The following is a 23,857-nucleotide window of genomic DNA, read 5'->3' as shown; positions in this document are numbered from 1 at the left end:
TGAAGAAGAAACATGACGTCTTTGCTGTTGCACCCATCGCCAAACCGGAAGTGACGTAGGTTTAAATTAAGGCTAGTAAATCAAAAAGAGGGGATGACTTTCGAAAATATCGGTGAAAAAAGCGACCCCCTACCTGTAGAAAAGTGCCCAGTTGAGGGTGAAGGAATTAATGTTTTTAGCCAATTTTTCGATATTTGTCGCCTGGCCTGAAAGGTTCAAGCTTCAAAACGATACCGATCTCGTGAAAATCCGTCGCCTCTGTCGGAAGTTTTAAGCAGACATAAAAACATACATTTCAACAGACAGGTAAGATTTATTTTATAGACTAGCAGGGGTGCCCGATGTTTCCCGGGTGTTTGAAGGTGTAAAAGAAAAAAAAAAAGAATTTTGGTAGGGAGGTAGGCTCGAACCGAAAGCCTTGAGGTGAATAGTATGATGACTTACCACAACGCTACATGAGCATAGAAGTGAGGAAGAGTGAAATTAAACATTTAAAAAAGCAGGTGGTTAAACGAACGTCAACGTGTGGTTTTCTAGGTCCAACATCACGCCATAGTAGTAGAGAAAATGAAATCACATGAATTAAAAGATACAGACGACGTCGTTTCGTAAATTGGACATATTATAAACTAGATAGTATATAAAAAATTCTAAGTCTTATTTTTTTGTCCCCATAAGCATAACATACACATATGTAAAACAATGTACGGCACTCGTCTGCTCTCATTTTCTCTGTTTCACTTGTTACTTCTCTTTTCTGCGAGAGCGGTGAATTAGTAGCAACACTGGTCGCTGAAACGAGGTACTTGCTATGGAAACCAGTCAGAAAAAATGTCGCTCACCTCCTTACGTTTTTTTACAATTTTGGACACCAGTAAATTCATTATAACTTTTGTTTTACTGAATAAAAATTGAAAAAAAATTTTCACAGTATAGCTGAGGAGGTGATCTATAAAGTGTAATAGTTGATACAGACGACGTCGTTTCGTAAATTGGACATATTATAAACTAGACAGTATATAAAAAATTCTAAGAGACAGTGACTACCTCGAGCAACCCCCACGCCAAATCCTTTGGCGGACATACGAAAAAATACACACACAAACACACATTTTCATTTTCGCTTTTATATTATAGACTAACGGGGAGTACCCGGCGTTGCCCGGGTGTTTGGAAGTGTGTGTGTGTTGGGGGGGTAGATCAAAACAACCCTATTTAAAAAAAAAGAACGTTGGCCGGGTGTTTGGAGGTATAAAAGAAAAAAGTTTTAGTAGGAAGGTAGGCTGGAACCCTGAAGCCTTGATGCGAAGGTGGAAACGAAATGGAAAAAAAACCCTGAGACCTAACCATCTCAGCCACAAGGGGAGAGGAAGTGATAAGTGTCGTAAGCTAACATTTATAAAGTGAAATTAACAGGAGCGAAGAAAGTTAAGTCGCGTGATGTTTGACCTTGAAACATGACGTGGCTGCAAGCCAGTTTTCGCTTTTTTTATACTGAAAAGCATAATGAAAAACGTGGCGATCGAAAAAAAATCTCGAAAATAGCGCGTAAAAGTCAGGCAAATTAAAAATAGACGCAAACCCCGGTCATAACTCGTAGATATTATGATTTAGACATTATATAAAAAGTTTTAAGAAGGAGTGAGCTGACCAAGAAGCCCGTCGAAAAAAGCCTTTGGCGGACATACACAAAAATGCACACACACATACATACACACACACACTAACACACATTTTCGCTTTTATATATATAGATAGATAAAGGATAATGCTTCTATATAATAATGATAATGACAAGGATATAAGATTGAAGTAAAGTGAGATTATATTACTTATATTGAATGGACTATTGTTCTCATCTTGTTGTTTGGAAAAGAAAAGTAACTTTTCTCTTTTTTTTTTTTTTCTAAACACTAACCAACATGCCTGATGAAGATCGAAGGACAATTCAACCAAAACGTTGTACAAATGACACTCAAGATGAGAGCAATAGTCCGATCAATACAAGTAATATAACCAATCAACCCTCATCTAAAAAATTCAAAACTTTAACAATTTTTGTAGTTTATAAGAAAAAGTGGAATGGACAGACAGACTAAAAGAAATATAATATAGATTATTATAATTATTATTATTATTATTATTATTTGCTCACTAGGAGTTTTTACACAGGCCATCATCAAATATTTCTCAAGAACAACCTGTGGTGTTCCCTGGAGTTTGAGTGACAACAATTCTCCCCAGATTTCCAGTACTCTCTACCTCTTTTGACAACTTTTTCAAATTATTATTATTTACTCACTAGGTCTAGTCACACAAGCCATCATCAAAGATTTCTCTTTGAGAACAACTTGTGGTGTTATCTGGAGACTGAGTGACAACAAGTCTCCTCAGATTTCCAGTACTCTCCACACCTCTCAATAACCTTTGCAGAGTAATTTGCATTATTGCAACAGCCTCTTAACATTGATTTCTCGTTGGCATCAACCATTGGTTTTTGCTGGAATTTGGGTGGGAATAAGTTTCCTTAAGGTCCCAGTCTTCTTTGCACTCATCCAGCGGAGGTCTGGCTAGTACTTTCTCTCCTTAGTCTTTCCATCCTCCTTGACCTTCTTCATTTGGTGTGGTGCCAGTTTATGATGATATACGGTAGCTTCCTTCAGTCTTGACAGACTATGGATATCCACTGTAAGGATGTCTGTGCATGGAATTTTTGTGGTTAGAGTTGTGCAATCTCCAACCACGCCTCTCCTGAGTCAGCATTTTTAAATACCAGTGGCAAGTGAAGGTTCAGGATGATCGGAAACAATGCTAGATACAGCGCCTAAAATTCCCAAATGGTCACCCATCTGGTAGTAACCAGGCTCGACGTTGCTTAACCTGATATCAACATGATTATGCCGTATATAGCACACACATGAGGGGGTGGAAGGCAGAGGCGCAGTGGTTTTAACTTACAATCATACATTTTCAGTTTCCATGATTCCATGTGATGTTCTTGTGTGTTTTACGTCTATAGCAGTTTCTGTATGTCCTGTGTGTGCCTATAGCTCATGTGTATTAGCCTCCGTGTTCAAGGGTTTTCCTATGATTATTATTATTACTGTCGTTGTTATTGTTGTTGTTGCGTAAAAAGAAAAAGAATACTTTTTACTTTTATGAAATTGTCTGGCTTGGAAGAATGCCTGACGGTGGAAGCAGCACAAGCGGCTGAGACATAACGATAGATTTCTGATAGGATTTCTATAATTCTTGCATAATTGCTATTACAAAAACAGACCGACCATTATTACGAAATTTGTCCTGGAGACGCAATATGGAGATAGGAAAGATGGTACTAGTAGGGAGTGGGAGAAGGAGTGAGAGTAGAATGGGGGGGGGTTGAAGATGAGGACGAAAATGAAATAAAACTTCATTCAAATTTGATTGAGATGTTTAGCAGACAGAGTCTGGGAGACATTTCTTGAAAATTGTCTTCGATTTGATTTGCTTGTTTGGGCAGAAAAAAGCGAATCTTTGTTCTGATTGGTCAAAAAATACGAAAAATTACTGGCAGTGGATGAGAATCACAAGCATCAAGAATTTTGTCTTACACTTGTTTCATATTTTTATTTTTTTTTTTTTTGGGCTTTTGATTTTTTTTTGTAAAAAATAAATAATTAAATAGGAATAAAGTAAAAACAAAATTGCTAAAAACAAACCAAAACAAAAAAGCTTGATTAAAAAATGTATAATTAAAACACCAAATGATTTTAATTGAATTCTAAGCCAAATATGGCATGATCATGTTGACGCACCGTTTCCTATTAGATCACCGAAGTTAAGCAACATTGAGCCTGGCCAGTACTAAAATGGGGAGGGAAGGCAGTAGCTAAGTGGTTAATGACACAGACTGAAAATTGAGCGTGCCAAGTTCGAATCCAGTTCGTTCCATAAAAACACTGTCAACAACACTTGACTTTGTGTCTAACCTCCTAAAGAAAAAGTAAATAAAATAATTTTGCCATCCGCATATATTTTCTCCATATTTCAGTTTGCCTTCGGCTCTATTGTATTGCACTTCTTTCACACAAACTGTTTGTCCTCTCTCAACCTACCTGTAATCCCATTGCACTCATTGTGCATCTAATACTTAATTACCTGAAAATATGGCATGATTTACGTTGACACACTGGTTCCCATTAGATCATCAAAGTTAAGCAACGTTGAGTCTGGTCAGTACTAAAATGGGTGACTATTTAGGAATTCCAAGTGCTGTATGTGCTCTCTGCTTATCTCGGCATTGTTTCCAGTTGTCCTGGGCTTGTTGCCACTGGATTCAAGCAATGTCAATTCAGTGCAATGTGATTAGAGATTGTGCAAACCTTGCTTCACAATTACACGTGCAGCTATCCTTACAGAGGGTATTCATTGTCTTTCGAAACTGAACGGAGGCGATGATAAAGCAACAAAAAAAAAATATATATATATATACACACGCCTACAAAATAATATTAAAAAATACTAATTTAAATAAATCTAACGAGAAAGATCTCTTCTCTACAACCACAGAAAAGACGCAGCTAGTCTCTCTCTAGTTAATCATTATTTCCATGGAAGGTGGTCGACTGAGCCCTAATCTTTGGTTTCTACTTGTAAGACATTCACAGTAAGGACTCGTCTTCCTATCACAACGTAAAAAGTCTTTCCTTTCTTTCTCTATGTGCCTAGTCTCAGGCAGCATTTCCATGGACAAAGTTTATTGCTAGGGCTTCCGACCTGCTTAACACGTTACTCAAAAATGCGTTGCTAAAAGATATATAATTAAGACATTGATTATTTTTAATCGAATTCAAAACCAAAAAAAAAAAAAAAGCATACCAAAAAATAAATAAATAAAATATTAGTTTATATAAGCAATGAGTAAGGTCTCTTCTCTTCTATGCAACTACAGGAAAGACGTTGCTACTCTATTATTATTTCCATAAAGATGGTCAGCTGATCTGAAATCTTTGATTTCTACTTGTAAGGCAATCACAGCAAGCATTCACGTCTTCCTACCACAATGATGAAAAAAATGTTCTTTTCCCTCTCCATGTACAAGGTGCCTTTGAATAAGTTTCCAGACTTTTTTCCGTATGGGCACTTTTATTGATATTACACATATGAAACTTTAGTCCCCTTCGAAGTAATCTCCTCCGGCTGCAATGCACTTGTTGTACCATTCCAACAACTTTTGGAACGCCCCATGGAAGTCCTCTTGTGAGAGTGTGTCAATGACCATCGTCTCAGCCTCTTTCATCTCCTGAATTGTCTCATAACGACAACCTCTAAGGTTTTCCTTGAGCTTAGGAAATAACCAAAAGTCACAGGGAGCAAGGTCTGGACTATATGGAGGATGAGGAACTGTCTTCATGCCCATGACAGCATCTTTCTTTCTGATCTTCTCTGAGCACTCTTAAGACAAACTTTGCCCATCTTCAGTTCCTTGCAAATAATTGTGTATACAATTCCTACACTGACATCAAAGTGTGCACTTATTTCCTCTATAGACACTTAATAGTCCTTATCCATGAAATTCTTTATTTGGTCAATCAACTCTGATATTCTGACTACCTTACTTACTCCTTCCACACCTCTCATCATCCGTTACAGACTCCCTGTCTTCCTTGACTCTCTTATGCCACTCAAAATGCTTTATTCATGCGAGATGGTTCAAAAGCAGTCTGAAGCATTCCATATGTTTCTGTGGAATTTTTCCAAGTTTAAAACAGAATTTTATTGCATATCGTTCTTCTAAAGTGTCCTCATATCTAGATTGCATTTTTGAAATTCACCAGCTGTGACAATCAGGTTTTAGTAGGGTGGATTCCAATTACCGCTGTTCATTTGAATCTGAAATCATAAAAATTGGTCAGTCATCCCATAAGATGTATAATAATAACATACTGAATTTTCAAGAGTCTACAACAATTTTAAATGCTTGTACAAAAAAGTCTGGAAGCTTATTTGAGGCACCTCGTGCCTAGCCTTAAATGACACTTCCATGGACAAAGTTTCTTTCCAAGGGCTCAATTACTTTTTCATAAAGAATGCTTCAGTTTTTCTATTAGTCCAAGCTAAATTTTTCTCTTTGCTCTGTTGCAAAAAAGATAGATGCCACTTTGACGATTCTCTTGAACTTCCGAGGTAATTCATCACTGTAACTATGTTACTAGCAAGAACTCATCTTACTACCACAATGAAAAAAGACTTTCCTTTCTTTCTTTCCGTGTAGTTAACATCTTTGTTTGTTACTATATAACCATGGAAAGTGCTCGACTGAGCTCCATTCTTCGGCTCCTCCTCCTAAAACATTCATAGCAGAAACTCATTTTTCATACCACATAAAAAAAGACTTTCCTTTCTTTCTTCCATGTGGTTAACATATTTGTTTGTTACTATATAACCGTGGAAAGTGCTCGACTGAGCTCCATTCTTTGGTTCCTCCTCCTCCTCCTAAAACATTCATAGTAGAAACTCATTTTTCATACCACATTGAAAAAAGACTTTCCTTTCTACCTTGATGTACCCAGCATAATCGCATTGACACTCCGATTCTCATTAGATCATTCAAATTAAGCAACCCTGAGCCTGGTCAGTACCAAATGGGTGACCGATTTGGAAATTTCAGGTGCTGTATGTAGGACGTTGACACCTCTCTGCAAGAATGTCATCATCTCCACTAACGGGGATATACATGCAATTGTGCAATTGGGGACTGCTTGTGAATTTCATACTACCACGGAACTTCATCCTTTGGAGGAAGCTGGTTAAACCTGCTTAGGGTTTGTGCCATTTCATCAGGCAGCTTTCTGTGGACAGAGTTTATTTGCAAGAAATCCCTGTCTGTGGAGCATATTGCTATGGGACTGTTTCCTTGTTGATTACAACTTGCTCATCTTTTTTTTTACTTTTGGTTTGAAATAATTTTTTCTCTTTGCTCTGTTGCAAAAAGAATTAATTTAAAAAATTTATATTTTAATGCTTTAAAGCAAAAAAGAATTAATTTAAAAAATTTATATTTTTTTCTATGAAAATTAAACATGCAAAACATTATTTTTTTTCAACATGCAACAAATCCTTTTTTTTCTGAATAATTTTTGATATGAATGATAAAAGAACAGATGTCAATTAACTTGCATATTTTTATAAATTAAAAAAAAAATCTATGAGAAAAAAACAGTCTCCTCACAATATAATTTTTTTTTTAATTATAAAATAAAATAGCAAATTTGGAACCATAAACAGATAACCATGTTTTTTTTTTTTTTTGTTTTAAAAATTTTTTGGAGAGGAAATGGTTTTAATGATTTTTTGCTGATAAAGAGCAACTATTAAGGGAGGTAATTCGTTTCTCATTAATTAATGGTTGCGATGATGATGTTTTTTTTTGTTTTTTTTGTGACACTGGACGTATGGACAAGTAAATTAATATTTAGATTAATCAGCTAGTTTTCTATGGCTTGTTAAACTTCAGCATTACTATGTCATCTCACTTTCGAATCAGTCCTTTATCTGTACAAGAATCAAATTCGTCATAAGACTGAGTACTGTTGCCACATCTGGGGTGGTGCTCATAAGGGCACTCTTACCTACCTTGACAGGGTACAAACCTTTCTTCGAAATTTAGTGGGCGGTAAGCTTTTTGTCTTTTTACACCTTTCTCACAGAAGAGATTAGTGTTGGGACGATTAATCGGAATCGGAAAAATCAAAACATTTGGGGGTATCTGCATCGGTATCGGAAAAATTGATGCCTATTTTCCGATGCCAGAACGATTCTTTTAATTGTCTTTTTTTTATTTAATTTTGTTTTTAAGTAAAATCTTCCATTGCCGGTAATAATGATAAAATAATAAACATTTATTGATTTTATAATATCAGGGATAACAAACACTTGTTATTTTGAAGGAATAATAAATAATTGTTATTTTGAAGGGATAACAAACACTTGTTATTTTGAAGAGATAACATACACTTGTTATTTTGAATGGATAACAAATAATTGTTATTTTGAATGGATAACAAATACTTATTATTTTGAAGGAATAATAAATAATTGTTATTTTGAAGGAATAATAAATAATTGTTATTTTGAAGTGATAACATACACTTGTTATTTTGAAGTGATAACATACACTTGTTATTTTGAAGTGATAAAAAACACTTGTTATTTTGAAGTGATAAAAAACACTTATTATTTTGAAGGGATAATAAACGCTTGTTATTTTGAAGTGATAACAAATAATTGTTATTTTAAAGTGATAATAAACACTTGTTATTTTAAAGGGATAATAAACACTTGTTATTTGGAAGTGATAACAAACGCTTGTTATTTTAAAGGGATAATAAACACTTGTTATTTTAAAGGGATAATAAACGCTTGTTATTTTGAAGTGATAACAAATAATTGTTATTTTAAAGTGATAATAAACACTTGTTATTTTAAAGGGATAATAAACACTTGTTATTTTGAAGTGATAACAAACGCTTGTTATTTTAAAGGGATAATAAACACTTGTTATTTTAAAGGGATAATAAACACTTGTTATTTTGAAGTGATAACAAACGCTTGTTATTTTAAAGGGATAATAAACACTTGTTATTTTAAAGGGATAATAAACGCTTGTTATTTTGAAGTGATAACAAACACTTGTTATTTTAAAGGGATAATAAACACTTGTTATTTTAAAGGTATAAAAAACGCTTGTTATTTTGAAGTGATAACAAACACTTGTTATTTTAAAGGGATAATAAACACTTGTTATTTTAAAGGGATAATAAACGCTTGTTATTTTAAAGGGATAATAAACACTTGTTATTTTAAAGGGATAATAAACGCTTGTTATTTTAAAGGGATAATAAACGCTTGTTATTTTAAAGGGATAATAAACACTTGTTATTTTAAAGGGATAATAAACGCTTGTTATTTTGAAGTGATAACAAACACTTGTTATTTTAAAGGGATAATAAACGCTTGTTATTTTAAAGGGATAATAAACACTTGTTATTTTAAAGGGATAATAAACACTTGTTATTTTAAAGGGATAATAAACACTTGTTATTTTAAAGGGATAATAAACGCTTGTTATTTTAAAGGGATAATAAACGCTTGTTATTTTAAAGGGATAATAAACGCTTGTTATTTTAAAGGGATAATAAACACTTGTTATTTTAAAGGGATAATAAACGCTTGTTATTTTGAAGTTATAACAAACGCTTGTTATTTTGAAGTTATAACAAACGCTTGTTATTTTAAAGTTATAATAAACACTTGTTATTTTAAAGTGATAATAAACGCTTGTTATTTTAAAGGGATAATAAACGCTTGTTATTTTAAAGGGATAATAAACACTTGTTATTTTAAAGGGATAATAAACACTTGTTATTTTGAAGTTATAACAAACGCTTGTTATTTTAAAGTGATAATAAACACTTGTTATTTTAAAGGGATAATAAACGCTTGTTATTTTAAAGTGATAATAAACACTTGTTATTTTAAAGGGATAATAAACACTTGTTATTTTGAAGTGATAACAAACGCTTGTTATTTTGAAGTGATAACAAACACTTGTTATTTTAAAGGGATAATAAACACTTGTTATTTTAAAGTTATAACAAACGCTTGTTATTTTAAAGGGATAACAAACACTTGTTATTTTAAAGGGATAATAAACACTTGTTATTTTAAAGTTATAACAAACGCTTGTTATTTTAAAGTGATAATAAACACTTGTTATTTTAAAGTGATAATAAACCCTTGTTATTTTAAAGGGATAATAAACGCTTGTTATTTTGAAGGGATAATAAACGCTTGTTATTTTAAAGGGATAATAAACACTTGTTATTTTAAAGGGATAATAAACGCTTGTTATTTTGAAGTGATAACAAACACTTGTTATTTTAAAGGGATAATAAACACTTGTTATTTTAAAGGGATAATAAACACTTGTTATTTTGAAGTTATAACAAACGCTTGTTATTTTAAAGGGATAATAAACACTTGTTATTTTAAAGGGATAATAAACACTTGTTATTTTGAAGTTATAACAAACGCTTGTTATTTTAAAGGGATAATAAACACTTGTTATTTTAAAGGGATAATAAACACTTGTTATTTTGAAGTGATAACAAACGCTTGTTATTTTAAAGGGATAATAAACACTTGTTATTTTAAAGGGATAATAAACACTTGTTATTTTGAAGTGATAACAAACGCTTGTTATTTTAAAGGGATAATAAACACTTGTTATTTTAAAGGGATAATAAACGCTTGTTATTTTGAAGTGATAACAAACACTTGTTATTTTAAAGGGATAATAAACACTTGTTATTTTAAAGGGATAATAAACACTTGTTATTTTAAAGGGATAATAAACACTTGTTATTTTGAAGTTATAACAAACGCTTGTTATTTTAAAGGGATAATAAACACTTGTTATTTTAAAGTGATAATAAACACTTGTTATTTTGAAGTTATAACAAACGCTTGTTATTTTAAAGTGATAATAAACACTTGTTATTTTAAAGTGATAATAAACGCTTGTTATTTTAAAGTGATAATAAACACTTGTTATTTTAAAGGGATAATAAACGCTTTTATTTTGAAGTGATAACAAACGCTTGTTATTTTAAAGTGATAATAAACACTTGTTATTTTAAAGGGATAATAAACGCTTGTTATTTTAAAGGGATAATAAACGCTTGGTGTTTTAAAGGGATAATAAACGCTTGTTATTTTAAAGGGATAATAAACACTTGTTATTTTAAAGGGATAATAAACGCTTTTATTTTGAAGTGATAACAAACACTTGTTATTTTAAAGGGATAATAAACACTTGTTATTTTAAAGGGATAATAAACACTTGTTATTTTGAAGTGATAACAAACGCTTGTTATTTTAAAGGGATAATAAACACTTGTTATTTTAAAGGGATAATAAACGCTTGTTATTTTGAAGTTATAACAAACACTTGTTATTTTGAAGGGATAACAAATAATTGTTATTTTGAAGGGATAACAAACACTTGTTATTTTAAAGGGATAATAAACACTTGTTATTTTAAAGGGATAATAAACACTTGTTATTTTGAAGTGATAACAAACGCTTGTTATTTTAAAGGGATAATAAACACTTGTTATTTTAAAGGGATAATAAACGCTTGTTATTTTGAAGTTATAACAAACACTTGTTATTTTAAAGGGATAACAAATAATTGTTATTTTGAAGGGATAACAAACACTTGTTATTTTGAAGGGAAAACAAATACTTGTACATAAGGAGACTTCAAACAACGAGAGGAGACAATGTTCCATTTATGGAGAGTTAGACAAATATTCTTTGCTTAAGAAGAAGAGGAGTGTATATAATAACACCAGTCTATATAATAGACAGAAAAGGGAGGTAATTCGTTTCCATTAATTTTTGCGATGAGATTATTTTTGTGACGTTGGACAAGTAAATTTATATTTAGATTATCCACACTTGTCTAAATAACTCAAAAACATAATATTTCCCGTTAGATATTAAAGTTGGTTTTGTACTTTCTTGTTTATCGAATTTGAATTTAAACTTTTTTGGCTCCGATTTATATCTGAGCTCTCCCACCGGATGATGGATTTCATTTTTTTTTTTTTTTGTCTTTGAATAACAGGAAGTGAAAGATTTTGCCAAACCCGACGAAGTGACGAACGAGCAGGTTTTCTCCGAGGTTTACCACACGTTGATCCACTCTCCTGCCTTAGAGACCCTTTTGAACCTGGAACATTCCTATGCCATGGCGATCGAAGAAATAACCGAAAACAGAGATAAAGATGTAGAGCTGGTCGAGGATAAGTAAGTCAACTTTTTGTTTCCTTTTTCAAATAGAACCAAATCACATTTAAACACTACTTTTTATCAGATCAATAAAGTTAAGCAACATTGAGCCTGGTCATTATCAGGTAGGTGACCATTTAGGAATACTAGTCACTGTATGTATTCAGGTAAGAGGGTATATATTAGTATTGAGACGATAATCAGAATCAGGACTCAGACAAAATCAGAACTTTTTGAGGTTTCGGAATCGGAAAATTTGTGTATGGCTTCTTGATGATAAAAACGATTCTTTTAATTGCGTCTTTTATTTGATTTTGTTTAAAACAAAATTTCCTATTGCTTGTATTAATGATAAAATAATAAATATCTATTGATTTTCAAGTACAAGTAAAGCTAAAATCTAAAGATCATCTCTCCCACAAGTGTATTTTTTTTTGCTTGAGAAAATATCTGCATATTTAACGTGTGTTTTTGTGGTAATTGGAAAAAAAAAACAACTTTATGGTTAAATATTTAATGTTGATTCTATAGAAAGCCATTAAGGGAATGTGTAAATCAGTACGAATTAATAAAATTACAAAAAATGGTCCAGTCGAATAATAATGGAAAGTAAAACCAGAAGTTTTTGAAGTTAGGGATTCTCACTGTATATGAACTGTTTAGAGCAGTCATTCCCAACGTGGGCCGCATGCCCCACTGGTGGGGCATGGCAATATTTTGATGGGACATGGGCAAGACGTGCACCCTTGGGCTTACTATACCAAAGACTATAGGGCAAATTGAGAATGAGTTATTTTTTTCATTATTATTATTATTATTATTATTATTATTAACAGTGAATTGTTTCATAGTGAATCTTAATGGCCTTTTAAGCTTACTTCACTGAATAACAGAGGGATTTTTAATAACAAAAATTAAATATCACAAAGGGGAGGCATCAGGATTTTAGAAATGCCTAGGTGGGGCATGGCCCTAAATAGGTTGGGGTCCTGAATATGACCTTAAACTATATCCGATGGTGAGGCCCCAGCTTGCTGGCCTTAGGGAGTGTGGAGCCACCCTTTAATTGCCATTGCTCCCAGGTCCACTCTGACCCGGAGTGGTAGCACCTGTTAGGGTCCCAACTATGGGTTAAATAGAATACGACTTAAAAAACAAATATACTATATTAAAAAAGCGTTCTTCAAAATCACCAGATTCGGCATTAAATAACCTGAAAAGGGTTGATATGCCGTAAAACAAAACAACCAACCAACCAAAATAGGTTGGAACCACCGGTTTAGAGTGATCGAAATCAGTGCTAGCAGTCCTTGCTGTTTCCAGTTGTTGTTCAAGTCTTCCTCTTCTTTTCAAATCTTCCACCAATCGTATTAAATTAGTTTTACGTTCCATTTATTTTTTTATTTATTTATTTTTTTTAATTGTTTTGTGTAAAATAAAACAATTATGACTTTTTTCACTTCCTTGAGTAATGTCATGTTAAGAACGGCTTTTGGAATAGACACCCTCAACTTCTCCATGTTAAGAATGTTAGAGTAGACACCCCATTTTTGGGGGATGTGAAAAAATATTTGCCCCAAATGTAACCGTGATGTTTGTTGTCAGCATACCCACCCACAAATGCTACAAAACAAAAAACTGGGGGTGGTGACAGTGTTGGTAGGAGAGAAGTAGATTTGTTTATTGTGTATGCATAACACGGGTTTTTATATCTCAAAAATTACTTGTCTCTGCTAAATTTCAATGAGATTTTCTTAATCAGCATAGTAGAAAACCTTTAAAGTCGTCATTTTATAGAAAATTGTGAAGGTGGACCTAATGTAAAAATAGATCCCCAAAAAACAAAAACAAAGTTAACATGTGTGCAGGCTCGATAATCAGTCCGGAAAAGAAAAATAAATAAAATACTCCACAGAAAGAAAAATTAGTAAAAACACAAGTATAAAACAAATAAGTGTTTCCATAGCCAATGAAATTTACGTTAAAACTGAAGCCTAGGTAATCAGTGAAAATCAAATCCTCCACAGAAATAGTAAATGCCCAAAAAAAAAAAGCAAAGAAAAACAAAACAAATATAACATCCAAAATCGCTCCAAAACCTCAAAATAAGTATTACTACTTGTGAATGTTCTTTTTTCTTTTTCAGAGCTGTTTTTTTTTTTTTCAAGGGAGGGGGGAATAATGGCGTGTAGGTATTTTGTGCTTATTTACATTCCTAAACCATTGCTGGGTTTACATTTTTGGAGTGTTCCGGATGTGCAAGCAAAGATGAAAAAGATGTTATGTATATATTTTTATTTGATTGTACACATATGTTCCAGTAATTAAAGTTACCAACATTTAATTGTCTATTTATGAGCGTTTAATATATGTGTATTTGTTTTGTTATTTTTTTTTAACACTATTGTCACTTGTAGAGAGCAGTGCCATATTGTAAACTTTTTGAAGTGTTTGTTTATGCAGGAAATATTTCCATTCTGGAATTTAAGAATTGTCAGGTCTCAGTCAATCAGAATGCGCGGAATATGCCAACGTAGCCGTTAGTATCTATGAATTGGAAATCGGAAAGATTATGTCATGCCTATATGTCTATGGACCAGTTACGATCGGTGAAATCACAATATCTGCGGAAAAGTGTAGATTTCCCTCTGATGTTGACTGATGGTGGTGGGAGGACAAAATACTTGCGGAGAAAAATAGAAACGTCTAATATGTCTGAAATGGTGTTCAAAAGTTACATAAAATAGTGCTTAACAGCCTAGACATATTGAATTTGTATATGGCATCTGTGGTTGCAAACCTATGATACTTTGGTCCAGAGGATAATTTCTGCAGTCATTTTATTATATAGTAGATTATATTGGATCAATATATGGTAATGATTTAAAAAGTTTTTAAAAAATAACTCATGTGCCACCACCAAGAATTGAAACCAAAACGTTTAGCTTACGATTTACTTCTTCCTGTGACGTTAATATCTGTACTATGAAGACATGTTTTCTACAAGGCTAAAAATTAAAACATGAACTAATAGCTATTACGTTACGCATGCATATTCGTAATGCCGTCGTTCGACCTTCACCTGGCAAATCTCAGTTTTTTAATTCTCACACTTTTGCATTGATTTTCCCCAGCTAAAACTCAAATATAAAGTTTTGCATGGGTTCGAATACTCTATATATGAAGTTTCATGTCTGTAGATGAAAAACTAACAGAGGAGTTTGGTAGGCAAAATTTTTTAAACAAATATATATATACACATACATAAATATATACAGAAAGAGGTTTGTCTTTACTATAAGGTTTTTATGCAAATATTACGCAAGTAATATCTGCATGACTATAATTACACGTAATAGTTAACTAAAGATGATCATCCCATAAGAAAAGCGAAAAAACTAATAGGGAATTAATTAAAATGAATGTTTAAAAGAACATGCAAATTAGCTAGATCTTTTACTAGTGAATGCAATTCCACGACCCATATATATAAGAAAGTCGTATTTTCTTTTGCAATAAATAGAAAAAGAAGGTTTTTAATATGAATATCAATACCCAAAAGAACCAAATTTATAGGAATACTAGCATTTCAGCCCGGCGTTGCCCGGGTGTTTGGATGTGTATGTTGAGCAAAAAAAAAAAAAAAAGTGGTAGTAGGAAGGCAGGCTCGAACTCGTACCGCAAAGGAGGAAAAGAACGGAGTAAGACCTAACGTTTATGCTGTTACGACCACCGCCAAACCGGAAGCGACATTTTTAAAAATTATGGTTAGACAATCTAAAGGAGAGGATAACTTTCAAAAATATCGGCGAAAAAAGTGACCCCCCCCTTGTAAAAAAGGGCCTAGTTGAAGGGGAAAGTATTAATGTTTTTAGCCAATTTTTTTATATTTGTCGTATGAAAGGTCGAACTTTAAAACGATACTGATCTTGGTAAAATCCGTCGCCTCTATTAAAAGTTTAAGGCAGACATGCAAACATACATACATACATACATTTATATATTGGTAACTACAAAATTTTCGATCCAAACTGATGAAAAAGCTTGCCCTATCTCTGAATACCCTTGATGTAAAATTTCAAATATTTAGACCAGAAATTGTCTGAGTAATTTGAAAGAGACCGCAGAGGTCAATTTTTTTTAAACTTTGATCCTTATTATGACCCCTTAAAATTTATTGTTTTGGGCTCAAATCAAGTTATTAAGTTAGATCCATGTCCAAGGAACCTATATCTAAAATTTCAAGTGCATAGACCCAAAATTGTCGGAGGAGTTTGGTAGAGTTCTCAAAGGTCAAATCGTTGAAGTTTGACTCCTTAATCGCCAAATTTCTGGCCAAAAACTAATCACATCGATTTTCCCCAAATCTCAGTACCCTGTATATGAAATTTCGAGTCTGTAGACTAAAACTTGACAGAGTTATTGCGTAGGGAAATGTACGCAGACACACAAATACACAGATACATTCACTTCCCTTCCCCCTCCCACCCCTACTCCTTTTATTTGCTATACCTCCCCCCCCCCCCCAAATCTCTACTGTCCACGTGCGAAAACTATACCCGCCACCCTTTTTTGAAAGTATAAATCACACCCGAATATTTCTTAATATACTAAACGATTTGAACTGTGATTCTCGTTTCAATAACGTTTTACCTGACGAGGCAAGTTTCTTTAAATAGGGACTCCACTGAAACATGTATGCACATATATAACCAATAATGTTTGTATAATTAACAGACTATATATATATATATATATATATATATATATATATATATATATAAGTTTAAAATAGCATTTTGCTAGTTAGTCATACTTCAATTTGAAATCGTAATTTTGTTTGTCTGTTATGTTCCAGTTTTAAGTCACATTTTTCTGATCTGTCATGCTTTAGTTTGAAATCATATTTTCTGGTCTGTCATAATTCAGTTTGAAATCATATTTTTTTCAATCTGTCATTCTTCAGTTTGAAATCATATTTTTCTAGTCTGTCAAACTTTAGTTTGAAATCACAATTTTGCTAGTCTGCCATGCTTAAATTTGAAATCGTACTATTTTTTAGTTTTAAATTGCATTTTGCTAGTTTGCCATACTTCAGTTTTAAATTACATTTTGCTAGTCTGTCATGCTTCAGTTTTAAATCACATTTTGTAGTCTGTCATGCTTTTGTTTGAAATCGGATTTTCATTAACAGCGCTAAATTTTACCTCTAAGTGATATGTGACTGTAATTTTATGGTTTCTGTCGCTCAATTCAACAATTTTCTCGTTGGCCTCCAGACATTTTGCTCTCTGAAATGGGCTGTGTTAACTGGGTATTTTCTGGCACTCACAAGAATTGCAGACAATGTCTGTCAGATAACTAATTTCCTGGTTCCTGGAACGCTGTGCCATTAAAGACGGCGCTACTCTACTTTGGAGGCTATTTAGAGAATCGTGTGTCGTGTTAAGCCGCTGGGTTGGCTGGAGAACAGTCGGAGTTTCTGTCTGCGCAGCGATAAAAACAATTATTTGCCTTTAATGATTTTTTTCTATTGTTTTGCTTTATTTTTTATTTATTTACTAGATTGTGTCTGTTCTGCTGAAAATAATGGAGAGAAAAATTTTACATTTTTTGAACAAATAAATCTAGAATTAAAACTTTTTTTTTTATATCGTGATAAAATGTATTTTGCTGTGTGCATAATAATCATCTTTAGACCAATGGTCGTTTATTGCTACAGACAAGTTTGACTTTTCAGATGGTAGCTAAAATCAGCTGCTTTTGGTGTCAAGATCAAAGTGTAGTATCTGTTCCGGCAGATGCTGCACTTAAGAAAATTTGTACCGGTCAATGGAGGGGAAACCCTCTATACTGGGGCAATTATTATTTTTGGTAACCAGAGTGCCCCCTTTTTGCCTACTTTTAGGGGAGCTGGTTTTTACCTCACATTAAAAACGGCCTTGTGCCTAATTTGCTCAGTGGGGGAGCAAATAAACACCATCTGTTCCGGCAGATGCTGCACTTAAGATAGTTTGTACCAGTCAATGGAGGGGAAACCCTCTATACTGGGACAATTATTATTTTTGGTAACCAGAGTGCCCCCTTTTTGCCTACTTTTAGGGGAGCTGGTTTTTACCTCACATTAAAAACGGCCTTGTGCCTAATTTGCTCAGTGGGGGAGCAAATAAATACCATCTGTTCTTCAGATGCTGCACTTCGTTTTCTTGTTCTCTTTCGGTGGAGGAGAGATCCTTCACGACTGAGACAATTTTTATTTTTGTACCTTTTCTCCACGTTAAAAACGACCCTGGTGTCTAACTCTGTCCCGTGGGGAGGCATAGTAAATAGGTAAAATCAGCTGCTCTTGGTGTTATATATGGAATGGTTTCCCATAGTGTTAAGCACCATTTAGTCACACATATATTGTCACGTGTATTTTTGCTAGTCTGTCATGCTTCCTGATAACCTTTATTTTGCAGCTGTCAATCTGAAATCTATTAAAAGAAATAAATATCTGGACAGTATCACTAATAAGTTTCTGGACCATTTATAGGCCGGACAAAAGAAGACTTTGGGCAAACTAATGACCATAAACAATTCATGGATGCAGAGGAAGAGAGGCTGCATAAAAGAGAGAGAGAGAGAGAGAGAGAGAGGAGAGGAAGAGGAAAAAGAAAGAGAGTAGGCAGAGGAAATGAGAGAGGGGGCAGATGATTAGAGAGAGGAAGCAGAGGAAGAGAGAGAGACAGGGGGCATAGGAAAAGAGAGAGAGGAAGCAAAGGAAAAGAGAGAGAAAGAAGAGGAAAAGATAGAGAAAGAGAGAGAGAGAGAGAGAGAGAGAGAGAGAGAGAGAGAGAAGCAGAGGAAAAGAGAGATGAGGCAGAGGAAGAGAGGGAGATGAGGCAGAGGAAAAGAGAGAGGAGGTAGAGGAAAGGAAAGGCAGAGAGAAGAGAGAGAGAGAGATGAGGCAGAGGAAAAAAGAAAGAGAGTAGGCAGAGGAATTGAGAGAGGTGGCAGAGGAAGAGAGAAAGAGGAAACAAAGAAAGTAGAGAGAGAGGGGGAGGCAGAGAAATTGAGAGAGAGAAGAGGCAAAGGAAGGGAGAGAGAGAAGAGGCAGAGGAAAAGAGAGAGTGGAGGCAGAAGAAAAGAGAGAGAAGAGGCAGAGAGAGGGAAGAAGAAGGAGGAAAGATAGAGATGAGGCAGAGAGAGAGAAAGAGAGGGGGGAGGCAGTACCACATTGTTTAAGAAATCTGACTCTTGTATAGGCAGAGGATTGCATTACATACTTTCTGGAGCGACAGAATGATACAACCATTTTTCCCCAGCAACCTTAGCAACAGATTGTATATATGTCACTCATTTTAGATCTGAAGTAGATGTCAATCCTAAGGGCCAATCAAAACAAGGGACTTTCTCAGGAAGAATGTGCAATGAGGCGTTTTATTGTGCAACAAGGTGTTAATTTTTCTTGGTCAGTTCTTCTTTTGTAGACTTGTTTAATCGCTTGTAATTCAGTTCTTGCCGTGTGTACCGTTCTTGCACTAATAAACCAATGAATGGCGTCTGGCACCATTTCAAATATTAACAAATAACAATAATCTTTTGAATGTCATCTTAAGCCGTCTCAAATAATAATGCACAACGATACTGCAGAGAACGTTAGCAGAAACTATCTTAAATACTTAGTCTCTTATAAATCTTTCAAATTCCAACATACTTTTTGTTTTCATTTATACATGTTATACGTTGGGCACTATGCACGTATGTTTCTCACGTCCAAATAATTGAAAGTCTCACTTTTCACATGATAGCTAAAATCAGCTGCTCTGGGTGTTACATATGGAATTATCTCCCCATAGTGTTATGCACCAATTTAGACGCACACATATTGTCACATGTATTTTTGCTAGTCTGTCATGCTTCAGTTTGAAATTGCATAAACACCCGGGCAGTATCACTAATAATAATATGGTCTGGACAAAAGAAGAACTTAAGCATCTTCCCCAGTGAACTAGGAAACTAATGACTATGCACAATGTGTGGTTATTAGTTGAACTTTATTGAAGAGAGTCATTGGATTAGAAAATACCAATCAAGGGTCCGTTCTCGACAATCAGTCCGGAAAAGATTGGATCATTTCAATGGCATTTTATTCTTATTTTTAATATGATAGCTAAAATCAGCTGCTCCTGGTGTTATATATGGAACTAGCTGGGGAGGGGAGCTTTGCCCGGGCGTAAAATACACTTAAATATGATATTTTAATTTGTATATATTATTATAGGGTCGTGATTTCGAAAGGAAAAAAAAGAAGTATTTGGATGCCATCAGCTAGAATTGAAACCAAAAGCAAATCTATAGCATTCAAAGATGGTGACGTTACCACTGTACCAACATGACACGCATATGAACTGATTAAAAATAAACTAAGATGAATGTACAAAATGTGTAACGATTTTTTTTCAATTTTGATTTCTTTCTGATCCCTTAAAAACTATTTTCACCGGCTAAAGACCCATAAAAGAATGGTCCATAAAAAATCCAATCATTTGAGGTTCCTGGCGCCACTCTGTGACTTTTAGTTTCAGAAGGCATAGAGTTTTAAAATATGGAGACAGACAGACAGACAAACATATAGTCTTTTATATATTAAATTATCTCGCATAGTATTATGCACCATTTAGACACATATATTGTCACATGTATTTTTGCTAGTCTGTCATGTTTCAGTTTGAAATTGCATAATCGAAGAAACACCCGGGCAGTGTCACTAATAATATGGTCTGAACCATTTATAGGCTAGACAAAAGAAGAACTTAAGCATCTTGATCAGTAAACTAGGAAACTAATGACTATGCACAATGCATGGTCATTTTTGTTAGTCAGTCATGTTTCAGTTTGAAATCACATTTTTGCTAGTCTAACGTCACTCTACGTGATGGAGTGTTGAGTCCAGACGCATTGATGGACTGACCACGAATGTTGTATGCTATCGAACCTGTGTGTAGGTTGCTATTAAATTAAACTGCCATGTTATTTTTGTTACTCTTAATAGAAAAATAAATTAAACATTTTTTTCCTATTACTTTTGTTTTTGTTTTTTTCTCCAGGCAACGTAAAGAAATGGAATCTGCTTTGCAAAATGCCGGCACTTTGTATTCCGACGAGAATATAAACCAATTGGCTCAACGTCATTTTGAAAATACACAGGTTTGTTTTGCTCATTAGATGCAGTATTTTTTTTTCTTTTGTGTTTATCTAACCTATAAAGTTATTTCGTGAGATCGTAAAAAGCTGAGCTGACTTATGAAACTTTGTTTCTGCTAAGCAAACTGTCAGGCTTATTGCTGCACCATAGTCTGGAAGAAAATGGATTGGAGAGCATTTTACTACATGCTCACATTACTCATCCTGTTGCCTAAAATATGTATTCTATAATTCATACAGAAAGAAAATTGCTGGGAACATTATTCTTAGCAGACTCATTATCATACTATACACACATGCCTGATGAAGCCTTTACTGGATCGACAGCGACCTTAAAAGCTAGGCTAACTTATGAAACTTTGTTTCTGATTAGCAAATTGTCATGCCTTATTATTGTACCATGTTATTGACAATATAATGACATATGAAGGGTCTCAGTAATGGTAGCAGGAGGGTGCGATCAAGTCTGAGAGCTGTTTCCACAGATTTCCAGTTATATTTGATTTAAAAATACCAGTGTTTGACAAGGTCATATAATAGGGCATCATTACTGTACATTTCTTTCATTTCATCCAAAGTTTCCTGTGATATGCATCCTTTAAAATACAAAAACCAGATCACTGCACAACACTCAACAGACTCCATTTCACACCTCAGTTCAAACACCTGTAAATCAGAAACCGCAATTCATTGTATTTGGCCATATAAACCATAGAGATATAAATTATTGCCAATGCTAAATTTAAGCTAGATCAGACAACTGGAAGTGGGTTTAGGATATTACAGTAGAACCTCGGGATACAGTGACGCTATGATATGCTTTTTTTCAGCTTACACTGTGGAATACAATGTTTTCCGACCCCTGGTTACAGTATTTGCCTAGCCTTATGATGCTATTTATAATATACATGTGTATTATAAACTGTACTGTATTTTGTTCCAAAATGGTCACCCATCTGGTACTGGCCAGGCTCAATGCTGCTTAACTTCGGTGATCTGGTAAGAACTGGTGTGTCAACGTGATTGTACCAAATTATAATTATCATAGTTAAGATTTATCCGCTATAAGTAGCCTGTATACAATAATCTGGCACCCTATTATGAGAACCGTTCAATAAGTACAGTAGAACCCCGAATACGGCATTAAAAAAAGACGTGTGCTAACCATGGCCAGACAAAGACAGAGTACCACATGTCAGAGTCTTATTAAGCACACTGGAGTACAAGAAAACATTTGAACAAGAATCAAGGCATAATTTTGGAAGCACCTGTAAATAAATGTCGTTTTTTAACTGAAAAAAGTTGGTCGAATTCTTTCCTTTCCTTTGTTTCATTCTACATACAACGTGTGGGTCCTGAGTGTTGACATGTAGCAACTCAACTACATTACAAACAGACCACACTGAGAGCCGTAACTCTTGATCGATTTCTAAAGTTCGGAAGAGTTCATCTTTTGTGCATGGGTGAGTCCCCACATAACTGCCGTGGAACGACAAAAGAAAAAAAAAATTATATGGCACAATCACATTCTCGCAAGATCACCAAAGTTAAGCAACATTGAGCCTGGCAAGTACCAGATGGATGACCATTTGGGAAGGCGAGGTGCTGTATGTACCGCGAGGTAAAAAACCAGGTGGAGAAACTGGTGCAAATATCCTTCTCTCGAGAGTATACGGGACTCTCTTAAACTGTGGTAGGCACCCCATCTAATGATGACGTCACGATAAAAAATACCCTTGATAGGCCTGGCGAAGCATCGAGTATTCAGCTACCGACAAGATTTGAATTACACTACAAACTTGTGTAGTGGGTTCAATCTCGGCTACGGCCGTGCTGGATGGATGATGATGATGATGATGATGATGATGATGATGATGAGTCCTCACACTAGTTATATTTAAAAGAAATCATTTTCGTTCCGTGTTTTCGTATCATTAAAAGTTTTTTCAGTTCTTTTTTGTGTTTGTTTATCTTCACGCAGTCACGATGATTTTGCTTCTTTCATTTCATTTTTTTTTTCATCGTCTTACGACAGGTTGTCAACAGTAAATGGGCAAGTGAACTGACCAATCATCGAGAAATGCAGAAACGTGAATATCGTGAATGGGTGATGAAAGTACACGAGGACACACAGACAAGCGTCGGCACTCCGACATACGCGTAAGTGAAGTATAGAGTCAAGATAGACAGAGTCGTTGGTTATATTATTTTAAAGGTTACGGTTAGGGGTTAGGGTTGGACTGATTGACTTTGTGCATGATTAAAAACTAAATTTTTTTCTTTCAATTTATTAAAAGTCGTCTGCTTTGATTTTTATTGGCTAAACGAGTTTGTTATCACTTTTTCATTGGCTGATCAACCACCAGAATATGCCAAATGCTGATCAACTTGATCAGCATTTGGCATATTCTGGTGATTTACATTAGCTGCCGGTCAGGCTCGAAACAACTTTTACAGAAATCCAGTGCACTAAATGCAGAAGTACCTATATTTGTTGTCTTTGCTTTTCTGTTCAATATAATTTGTTCCAACCAACAACAAGTTAAATCCTTCCTTACAAGACCACAATATCAATTTAATATCTGCTTTGTATGCTAGTAGGTGTCGGAAGGCTTTAAGAAATTGACTTCCAAACTAACCTATCTCTGGATAGGTCATTATCCTTTCTCTCACGTCCATTTTTATCATTTCCTCTCATTCCCCATCTGCTTTAAAATTTGGTTGTTATACTTATTAGTTGGATTATTCGGACTACTGTTCTGACCTTAAGTGTTATTTTTCACAACGTTTCGACCGATGTAACACCTGTACTTCTACAGGTGTATCTTAT

The 23,857-nt window shown here is 34.3% G+C and overlaps 1 protein-coding gene across 2 annotated transcripts in view; it reads left to right on the top strand.

Moving 5' to 3' along the window:
- The window catches only part of LOC145247938 (FERRY endosomal RAB5 effector complex subunit 3-like), an 807,792-nt gene that overhangs the window by 747,203 nt on the left and 36,732 nt on the right, over positions 1 to 23,857 (top strand). For both annotated transcript variants that reach the window (XM_080109577.1, XM_080109576.1), the window contains exons 5-7: positions 11,675 to 11,856; positions 20,931 to 21,030; positions 23,063 to 23,187. In XM_080109577.1, the coding sequence (XP_079965703.1) occupies positions 11,675 to 11,856; positions 20,931 to 21,030; positions 23,063 to 23,187 (407 nt within the window). The remainder of the gene's footprint in view (positions 1 to 11,674; positions 11,857 to 20,930; positions 21,031 to 23,062; positions 23,188 to 23,857) is intronic.

This window comes from Euprymna scolopes, chromosome 26 (genome assembly GCF_053919585.1).
Source record: "Euprymna scolopes isolate OS-2025 chromosome 26, ASM5391958v1, whole genome shotgun sequence".
Classification (NCBI taxonomy): domain Eukaryota; kingdom Metazoa; phylum Mollusca; class Cephalopoda; order Sepiida; family Sepiolidae; genus Euprymna; species Euprymna scolopes.
The sequence above is the reverse complement of the archived record's forward strand: the minus strand, read 5'-3'. Positions and strand labels throughout refer to the sequence as shown.